Below are 11,011 nucleotides of genomic sequence, written 5' to 3' on the forward strand. Positions count from 1 at the left end.
CTGGATGCCAGGCTGCAGGAAGGGCCCATTCTGGCCTGGCTTTTCTAGTATCCTTTCCTCTTCCTCCTGTTGCTCCTGGACCACCTTCTGGATCTGCTCATCAGGCCCTTCTCCTGGAGATCCTTCTGGGTTGCTCAGCCCTTGCTCTGTGGCCTTTGCACCAGCTTCTGCTAGGGTTTGACAGAGGCTGTGAGGCTCAGGCCCTCCTCTGGATATCTCTCTGGAGTACAGCTGGGTCATGCAGTGGATAACAGTGTCCTGCTCTTCAGGCTGTGGGGTCAGCAGTGTCTTTGATTGGATCTTGCATCTGAGAATTCAGCGTGTTGCATGGGTGGCAGGAAGAGGTGTCTTCACAAGGAGCCCCATCTTAGGGAGGTTCTGCCCCTACATTCTAAGAAATGAGAGTTCAGTTAAGTGTCTGGAAAAAACCTTGCAGGGTGATGGTGGGGTGAAGGCCATTAGAATTATCTTCAGCAGCACTTCCCTTAGGGCAGTGTTGTTCCTGCCTTCTCAGCCTCAGTGGCATATGGAAATTTCCCCTTCTCTCAGGAAATCCTGTTTTTGAGAGGACTATGTGAACAAGGCTGGTTCTAAGGCTTGTCTGCCTCTAAATGGATGCAGGTAATGCAGCCCCTCCTGAGAGAGTGACTGGCCAAGGGCCAGACACACTGTAAACGGAACTTATGGTCCTATCCATTATTCTGGCAACTGCCGTGGTGATGGTGCTTGAGTCCTGTTGGCTGTGGTCTGGGGTAGAATCTGCTCTCCACATGGTCCTCCAAATATGTAAGGGAGTTGGGTAGCAGAATCAGAGCCCTAAGATCAAAGGATGCTGAGATGAGAGGGCTCTGTGACCTGTGTATCTGGCTGCTCAGCAGGATGGACTTGGTCCTAGAGAACCTAGCAAGCTCTGGGCCCCTCTGAAGAGGTTACCTAGGCACCCTGCCCAATCATGTTTCTGTAGTCAGGGGCAATGGTCTGCTTCACCTCTACCACCGAGGAGACGATCCACTTCACCTGTGGGATGCAAAACTAAGATGAACAGTGTGACACCAGTCCCCTCCATCCAAGTGAGGATAAAAACAGTAACATTGTAGGCCACAGTGTGGGTATAGTTTTGAGATGGTGTATAGCTTTAGTAAGGGTAATTGTAGGGATAGCATAGGGATCTAGTGAGGACCAGGTCTGGATAGAATGGGGAATGGCATGGAGCAGTGTGAAGAAAGTATTGGAGACAGTGGATAGGGTGGGTGACAACTTGGGGAAGCATCAAGACAAATTAGGGACAACATGAACAATGTGGGTATAATACAGAACAGTAGAGGGACACTGGGGGCACGAGGACAGCATATGACTGTAGAAGATGGCATATGACACCATGGGAGAAAGCTGGAGACAGTATGGGATAGGTAGGGACAGCATGAATCATCATAGAAATAGCTGTGGATAGTGTAGATATTATGGGGTGGTGAGGGAACAGTGCCGACCTTGTAGAGTGTGACAGTGGCGCTGTAGCACACGCTGAGCAGGAAGAGGGTGATGAAGATGGTGATGGTCGTCCACAGACCGTCCAGCTCCCCGCCCTGGGCCTCAGCACAGTTGTCATCCAGTTCTAGCTCTGGACAGAGAGGGGCAGTCAATGTTTGTCCCAACAAGGTGGGGCAGGGAGTGATTCCCTGTGTTTCAAGTGGGTCTGCATGGAGGCAGAGGAGAAAGGACCACATGGGCTGGGCCAGCAGACCCTCCCTGGGGCCAGCTTTCTGCCCTCTCTGGGCCAGCAGCCCAAGTTCCTCCAATTGTTGCAGCTTAAACCTTGGGCTCAGCCAGAAACAACAGACCAGATGGTGGCCGGGACTAGGCAGGACTCCTTTTTGTCTTTGCCACCCCTCAGTGCTGAATCAGGGCTTGTGACCCCTGTAGGTAGTGGCTCTGCAGCCTGTGTGATTTACTGCCTGTCCCCTGACCAAGCCCAGATGGCAGAGTGAGGGCAGGGCCTGCATTTGGTGATACCTGGGCTTTCTAGAAGGTCCACACTGGGAGTGAACCAAGGTACACAGTTATGGGAGAATGTTAACTGTGTGGCATGAAAACTGGGGCTTGAGGACAGAGGGTCAGATTGGGTCTAGGGGTACTTTTCTATGCACTAGGGAAAAGATTTCATGTGTCCAGGAGAGCCAGTTCATCTGCACTGGCCCAAATATGAACTTTTAGGTAGTGTTTAGGGATATCCTGGTACTGTGGGCTTGGTTGCTATGTAGCCTGCCCATGTAAGATATTGGTAGTGACAGTGGTGGTGGTGGTAGTGGTGGTGGTAGTGTGTGTGTGTGTGTGTGTGTGTGTGTGTGTGTGTGTGTGTGTGTATGTGTGTGTGTATGACTGTCATATGGGAGGTGGTATAGTTAGTAGTGGTTATCACTATCTCTATCTCTGGAGGCCTGGCAGAGCTGTCTGGGCTCCATGTATAGACAGTGAGAGTCTTTCTGTCTGTCAATGTCCCAGCTTGCTTCTGTAGTGCTCACTCCTAAGTCAAGGTAGGGGGTCATGGTAGAGAGCAGGGCAGACAGATGATGGGGGTTTGTGTTGAGGTGGGGTGCACTACCTGTATTTCTTTCTTTGGATGTTTTCTGGGGGTAACTTCAGTCCCATCACAGAGCAGTTGCTGGTTGGAGGGAGGGTATGGAGAGGGTCCCTTGGGACAGACTTCCTACCCAGTGAGGGATGATCTCTGGCAAGGACAGGTACACCTGTATGCTCTGGGTCTGGCAGTGTAACACCTGTTTTCTTTCTTTGATGTTAACTTAGGCCTCGAACCCTGGTCAAACCCCACAGCTTGTGGCTGAGGCATGTCATGAACTATGTGCCATGTAAAGAACCAGGATTAGTCTCACAGGGTTCCAGGATAGCCCTGGGTGCTTTATTTATAGGGTTAGGGATTAGGGCTGGTATCAGTGTCTTGTAGGTTGGGTGTTTGAGCTCATTTACCCAGGGAGTGGGAGAGGGTCTTCTGTGTGTGGTGGTTGTGCAGAGCCTCGTGCACCACAGAGCAGGCAAACATGTCTCCTCGCAACCAACTGTTGGTGTCCACAGTGAGTTTGCTGTACAGGAAGTAGGACCCATCTGAGTCCAGAATGGGTGGGGTATTCTTGTAGCTCTGTTCCAGCTCTCCGTTTCTCTCCCACTCCACACTGATGGCTTCGGGGAAGAAGTCTGTGATCATGCAGGTCAGACTAACCTTCTTCTTGGACATTTGCTCTCGAGGTGGAGGCATGGCATACACTTGAGGCACCCGGACTTGCCCTGGGGGGAGAGAAGTCATAACAAATTACTGACAAAGCAGAGGCCTGTCCACACAAGTGTTTATTCTTAAGCCTATCACAGCCCCCCATCCAGTCTGTCTACAGCTCCCACCTTTGGGTTTTGAGATGGTTCTCTCGATGGGGCCTGGAAGGGCTTTGTTGTTGACCTTGCATTTGAACTCCTTGCCACTCATCCAGTCCTGGTGCTGGATGGGGAGGACACTGACCACACGCAAGGTGCTGTTGTGCTTCTCCTCATGGGTCTGCGTCTGAGCTGTGTGCACTTCTTCATTGTTCACGAACCAGTTGAACTGGACATTTGGATCCTCCTCGCTCACGTCCACCACCACACATGTGATCTTGGGGGCCAGGGAGACCATGAGCACATCCTTGGGCTTTGGGGGGAAGATGAAGACGGAGGGTCCACCTCCAATGCAAGAAGCTAGTGAGGGGAGATAAAATGGATCAGAAACTGAGCCTCCAGTGTGTGACTGTTTGTGACAACCATTTCCTGGCAGTAAAGGAGACTTAAATGACTTACATGGGCGCAGGATAACTGGAGGCTTTCTGGGTTCTGCAGAGAAAAGACCGGGCATTAATAGTCTGGAGGAGAGAAGGTTGGCCCTAATGTGGGCTCAGGTCAAGCTGTTCCTGGATATGATATGGATTGACAGGTTGACTCCAAACTGAACCCCAGTTAACCCCAATCTCCCTCACCAATTGTCTTCCTCAAATTGGTGTTGCTGGCCGGGTGGACCACGTTGCAGGTGATGGTCTGGCTGGGCCAGGTGCTGGAGGACACAGTCACCAAGCTGCTGCTGGAGTAGAACCCAGAATGCAGAACAGCTGGAACGTTGTGCACGCTGCTGTACAGGGATCCAGAGTTCCAGGTTATGGTCACCGGCTCAGGGAAATAGCCTTTGGCCAGGCATCCTAGGGTTACCATGGATCCAGATGTGCCACCACAGCCAGGGACCAAGGGGTAGACAGATGGGGCTGTTGTACTGGCTGCAAGAGAGGCAGGATATGTGAGCTTATCAGACATGTCTGGATCCAGGCACCTGGAAGAACTCTTTCCTTGGCCCTACAAAGACCCCAGGCTTCTGCAAAGAGCATGTAGGATCTAGGACCTGGGATATGGACATCATATGGCCACCTTGATTGTTCCAGCTGTCTCAACTTAAATCTTCTCTGCCCCAGGATTGCCAGGCTAGGCCTGACCAGTAGAACTTGTGAGCCCAGCTCTATCCTAAGGATATTTTCAGAAAGTTGGTGGATTAGCTCTCCAGTGTGGTTTCTATGTCCAGCCCTATAGTCTCCTGCACTTATGTCTTGAAGCTGTACACATTATTTAAGTCTTTCCTCAGTGGAGCCTGCACCCCCCTCCCCAACTCTGCTTGCCCTGTCATCTGTCATGTTGGCTTCCACTGTCTATTGGTCCCTTGTTCCCTCTCTGTATTTCATTATCTCATCATCTCGTTATCTATCTATCTATCTATCTATCTATCTATCTATCTATCTATCATCGCCGTGTCTGACCTAATTGGTGGCTCCTGTTCTCAGGTCCCATGAGCTCTTCACAAAACTAGATCCCTGGTCCTAACCATGCAGGCTGTGCCTTCTGGAGTTGGCTCTAAGCTAAGGAGAATAAACAAATCCCATCCTAGACTCTTGACTCTGATTCTGCACTGGCTCAATACCCAGGGGAACCCTTCCTCAACCTGCCTGCTACTTTGATTCCTGAATTTGTGCTCTGGGATCCAGCTTGACCTCAGCCCTCCTTGATTCCTGAGGCTCCTACCCAGCACACCTGTCATGCATCTTCCCGGTGTGGGCAGCCCTGGCCTGGCCTGGCTTCCCTGATGCCTGCCTGCTTGTCCTCTGCAGGGTGTTTTTCCTGATGGGAACCTCAGCTCTAGTTCCCTTACTGCCTTTTCTCTTACCCCTGACCCCACACCTACCCCTGCCTTCCCCTATGTGATTCCAGTGTCTCCAGATCCCAGTGAAATGCCCTTTTCTCTTTCTAGAAGCCTTGGACCCTTGCATTTAGGATATTGCTACCATTCATGAGGAAACTGGGTGTTAGGCTTTGGTTCCCTTCAACCCTGGCCTTCTTCCATCAGCTCCAGGACCTTACTGGCCTCTTGCATCCTTCTTTGTACCACAGCTGCTGGTACCCACCGCTCAGACTCTGAAGTGTCTCCCCCCGCCTGCCCTCTGTGCATCCACCTCTCTGTATACCTAACCGCTGTGACATGTTTGACCTTGCTATCTATGTTTCCATTAACCTCCAGGGACAAAGATGGGGCTCTTGACCCCAGAACTGCATGCAGTCTGTATGGTCCTTTTGAGAGTGTTAGCCTCAGGGACTTTCCCTGCCCAGGTGCCTGCTCAGCCAAGGTCCTTCTTGTCCCTCACTACTAGTTCTCTCGGCAACCATGCTGACCACCTGCCTGTGAATTCAGGCGAGCCCTTTCCACTTCTGGTGAGTCCTTGCACATAGCTCTCTATCTGAACCCAGATCTCACTATCTTCTTGCCAGTAGGCATGTTCCGAAACGAGGTGCAGACCAACTATAGGGGGGCTGAAGCAGCAGGAAAGGTAAGATGACCAGGTCCCCTGGAACTGTTTCCAGTCCTCCCATGTTCCCTGGTCCCTACTCCCTCAGCTGTCACTGAAGCCCAAATCATCTCAGTTCTTACAAAGGCCCCAGGAGCTTCTCAGTCTGGTGTACACACTCCCACCTTCCCTAGCTCCCCAGAATCTGCTCAGCCTTGTTCCCACATTCCCACCTTCCCTAGCTCCTCCATATTTGCTCAGCCTGGTCCCCACACTCCCACCTTCCCTAGCTCCTCCAGAAACTGCTCATCCTGGTCCCCACACTCCCACCTTCCCTTGATCCCCAGAAGCTGCTCAGCCTGGTCCCCACACTCCCACCTTCCCTAGCTCCCCAGGATCTGTTCTGCCTGGCCTACACACTCCCACCTTCCCTAGATCCCCCAGGAGCTTCTCAGCCTGGTGTACACACTCCCACCTTCCCTAGATCCCCCAGGAGCTTCTCAGCCTGGTGTACACACTCCCACCTTCCCTAGCTCCCCAGAAGCTGCTCAGCCTGGTTCCCACACTCCCACCTTCCCTAGCTCCTCCATATTTGCTCAGCCTGCTCCTCACACTCCCACCTTCCCTAGATCCCCCAGGAGCTTCTCAGCCTGGTGTACACACTCCCACCTTCCCTAGATACGTCAGGAGCTGCTCAGCCTGGTCCCCACACTCCCACCTTCCCTAGCTCTCCCAGAAACTGTTCAGCCTGGTCCCCACACTCCCACCTTCCCTAGCTCCTCCAAAGCTGCTCAGCCTGGTCCCCACACTCCCACCTTCCCTAGCTCCTCCAAAGCTGCTCAGCCTGGTCCCCACACTCCCACCTTCCCTTGATCCCCAGAAGCTGCTCAGCCTGGTCCCCACACTCCCACCTTCCCTAGCTCCCCAGGATCTGTTCAGCCTGGTCTACACACTCCCACCTTCCCTAGATCCCCCAGGAGCTTCTCAGCCTGGTGTACACACTCCCACCTTCCATAGATCCCCTAGGAGCTTCTCAGCCTGGTGTACACACTCCCACCTTCCCTAGCTCCTCCATATTTGCTCAGCCTGCTCCTCACACTCCCACCTTCCCTAGATCCCCAGAAGATGCTCAGCCTGGTCCCCACACTCCCACCTTCCCTAGCTCCTCCATATTTGCTCAGCCTGCTCCTCACACTCCCACCTTCCCTAGATCCCCAGAAGATGCTCAGCCTGGTCCCCACACTCCCACCTTCCCTAGCTCTCCCAGAAACTGTTCAGCCTGGTCCCCACACTCCCACCTTCCCTAGCTCCTCCAAAGCTGCTCAGCCTGGTCCCCACACTCCCACCTTCCCTAGCTCCTCCAAAGCTGCTCAGCCTGGTCCCCACACTCCTACCTTCCCTTGATCCCCAGAAGCTGCTCAGCCTGGTCCCCACACTCCCACCTTCCCTAGCTCCCCAGGATCTGTTCAGCCTGGTCTACACACTCCCACCTTCCCTAGATCCCCCAGGAGCTTCTCAGCCTGGTGTACACACTCCCACCTTCCATAGATCCCCTAGGAGCTTCTCAGCCTGGTGTACACACTCCCACCTTCCCTAGCTCCTCCATATTTGCTCAGCCTGCTCCTCACACTCCCACCTTCCCTAGATCCCCAGAAGATGCTCAGCCTGGTCCCCACACTCCCACCTTCCCTAGCTCCTCCATATTTGCTCAGCCTGCTCCTCACACTCCCACCTTCCCTAGATCCCCAGAAGATGCTCAGCCTGGTCCCCACACTCCCACCTTCCCTAGCTCTCCCAGAAACTGTTCAGCCTGGTCCCCACACTCCCACCTTCCCTAGCTCCCCCAAAGCTGCTCAGCCTGGTCCCCACACTCCCACCTTCCCTAGCTCCCCCAAAGCTGCTCAGCCTGGTCCCCACACTCCCACCTTCCCTAGCTCCCCAGGATCTGCTCAGCCTGGTCTCCACACTCCCACCTTCCCTAGCTCCCCCAGGAGCTGCTCAGCCTGGTCCCCACACTCCCACCTTCCCTAGCTCCCCAGGATCTGCTCAGCCTGGTCCCCACATTCCCACCTTCCCTAGCTCCTCCATATTTGCTCAGCCTGCTCCTCACACTCCCACCTTCCCTGGCTCCCCAGAAGCTGCTCAGCCTGGTCCCCACACTCCCACCTTCCCTAGCTCCCCAGAAGCTGCTCAGCCTGGTCCCCACACTCCCACCTTCCCTAGCTCCCCAGAAGCTGCTCAGCCTGGTCCCCACACTCCCACCTTCCCTTGATCCCCAGAAGCTGCTCAGCCTGGTCCCCACACTCCCACCTTCCCTAGCTCCCCAGGAGCTGCTCAGCCTGGTCCCCACACTCCCACCTTCCCTAGCTCCTCCAGAAACTGCTCATCCTGGTCCCCACACTCCCACCTTCCCTAGCTCCCCAGGATCTGTTCAGCCTGGTCTACACACTCCCACCTTCCCTAGATCCCCCAGGAGCTTCTCAGCCTGGTGTACACACTCCCACCTTCCCTAGATCCCCAGAAGCTGCTCAGCCTGGTTCCCACACTCCCACCTTCCCTAGCTCCTCCATATTTGCTCAGCCTGCTCCTCACACTCCCACCTTCCCTAGATCCCCCAGGAGCTTCTCAGCCTGGTGTACACACTCCCACCTTCCCTAGATCCCCCAGGAGCTTCTCAGCCTTGTGTATACACTCCCAGCTTCCCTAGCTCCCCAGAAGCTGCTCAGCCTGGTTCCTTCACTCTCACCTTCCCTAGCTCCTCCATATTTGCTCAGCCTGCTCCTCACACTCCCACCTTCCCTAGATCCCCCAGGAGCTGCTCAACCTGGTCCCCACACTCCCACCTTCCCTAGCTCCCCCAAAGCTGCTCAGCCTGGTCCCACACTCCACCTCCCGTCCCCCAGCCTGCTCCTCACACTTCCCTAGCTCCAGTCTGGTCTACACACTCCCCCCTCAGGTAAAGCTGCTCAGCCTGGTCCTCACACTCCCACCTTCCCTAGCTCCCCAGGATCTGTCCAGCCTGCTCCTCACACTTCCACATTTCTTAGATTCCCAGGATCTGCTCAGTCTGGTCTACACACTCCCACCCTCATTGGTTCCCCAGAAGCTGCTCATCCTGGTTCCCACACTCCCACCCTCACTGGCTCCCCCAGGGCTGCTCAGCCTGGTTCCCACACTCCCACCTTCACTGGCTCCCCCAGAGCTGCTCAGCTTAGCATCCTATTTCCACTTTCCCTAGCTCCCCAGGAGCTGCTCAGGGTATGCTTTACCTCACCTGTCTCAGCTCTGCTGTAGGTGCTCTGTCTTGTTTCCTGAGCATTCGAGGCTTCTGTGACCCTTTAGAATTCCTACCCACCTGGAATACCTGGAGGTGTTCAGTCTGGTTGTCCATGCTCTCTCTTGCTTCAGCTTCCCTGTAGTGCCTCAGCTTGGTCCTCCACACTCCCCCTTGCCTAGCTCTGCTGCAGCTGCCATCCTGGTCCCCACACTCTCATCTACCCCAGCTCCCCTTTAGCTCCTCAGTTTGGTCTCCCACACTCCCACTTTCCCCAGACCTGCTATGGCTGCTCAGTCAGATTCCCTATATTCTTTTTGTCCCAGCTCCGCCAGCTCCCATGTAACTGTTCAGTCAGGTCCCCTATGCTCCCGTCTGCCCCAGCTCCCCTGCTCAGCCTGGTACCTTGAAATCTTAGATGCCCATTTCCCCTCTGTTGTTTCATAATTCCCTGAGCACCTCGGCCTGCCTTGGCCCTCCCAAATGCCCACCGTTCATAGCCCACCTATAGCTTCCTGTCTGTTCTTGGAGTTCCTTAGGCTTCTTCCTGCTGTCTTGACTTCTTTCAGTTCAGGTTGAGCCCCACCCCTCGTCTCATCTCTTCAACACTGAGCTTGTTTCCTAAACACTAGAGATTCTGCCCTCTTTCCTGGATTCCGCAGCAGGCTTAGAGTCCCCTTTCGATGAGTTTTGGATTCCTCCATGCCTTCTTTCCCCTATCAACTCACCTTCGTCAGCATTGCAGGTTTCTACCTCTGAGTCATTGCTTCTCTGGCCTCCACTCTCTGTTGACTGAGCTGATTTGGTCATACCAGCTTCCAGACAGACCAAGTTCATCTTGTAGGCCTCCTGAGGTATCCCATCAACTACTTGAGGCCAACTCTGGTTGTTGTTGTTGTTGTTGTTGTGTGTGTGTGTGTGTGTGTGTGTGTGTGTGTGTGTTGTGTGTGTTCAGATCCAGTGGCCTATGCTCTAGCCCATGGGATCCCTGCATCCTGTCTGGTCAACTCTTCAGGCTGTTATCTTACCTGTGCAGCTCATGAACCTCCTCCATAGCGTCTGGTATCTCAACTCCTTCCCACTCCTCCATGGCTTGTTGGTTGTTCAGTTCTGGAGATAACCGCTGTTGGCCCTGGTCTCATGGTCCTCTTCCCTTGCACTATCCTTTTCCTGTTGACCCCACTCACGTGATGGAAAAATGAAGATAACCACCTCTTTTCTTGCTTTGTTCCCATGGCTCCCAGAGGCTTAACTGTGGGCTCTGTCCTCCAAGGAGTTACAGTCCAATTGTAACAAAGGTATGAATGTCAGCTCACACCCATCTCTGCACAGACTAAGAACAGGATTGAAACTGGGTGGCACAAGGCACTACCTGAAGTTCCCCTTTCTTTAGGGTTTTTGTGTCAAGGGGTGAGGGGAGTCCAGATCTGGCTGAAGCTGCTTCACGTGGATGGGTGGGGGTGGAGGAGGCAGTACCCTTGAGACCCAGGGGAGAAAGCAGGAAGCCTAGCCCTTACCTGCTACTTTGTGTTGAGAGACGTCTTGGGATGCGGGGCTGGCTGAGATTGTTCACTCCATCTTCATAATCTTCCTGGAGAAGGAGGCTTCTTAGTCAGATTAAAGTCCAAACATGGTGGCAATGTCTCCCTGTCCTTCTCACTAGACAGTGCTTTCTTAGGAGAACCCAAACCAATCTGTGGCTTAGGGAAGAGAATGAGGCTGATGACTGGACCAAGTGTAAACCAGATGATGTGTGGAAGGGGTTAGAGACCTGAGCCCACATGTAGGGATGGCATGGCTACACAAACCAACCAACCAAACAACAAACAAACAAACAAACAACAAACAACAAATAAAAAAACCAAACCTGTGCTGGTGGCCA

The 11,011-nt window shown here is 53.7% G+C and overlaps 1 gene segment (V, D, J or C); it reads right to left on the reverse strand.

Moving 5' to 3' along the window:
* Positions 1–933: 933 nt before the first annotated feature.
* On the reverse strand, positions 934–10,211 carry LOC118595398. The segment is given in 6 exon segments: positions 934–1,017; positions 1,488–1,618; positions 2,983–3,297; positions 3,409–3,738; positions 3,984–4,304; positions 10,158–10,211. Coding segments are annotated over 6 exon segments (1,194 nt in total).
* Positions 10,212–11,011: the final 800 nt, after the last annotated feature.

Source organism: Onychomys torridus, chromosome 14 (genome assembly GCF_903995425.1).
Source record: "Onychomys torridus chromosome 14, mOncTor1.1, whole genome shotgun sequence".
NCBI lineage: Eukaryota > Metazoa > Chordata > Mammalia > Rodentia > Cricetidae > Onychomys > Onychomys torridus.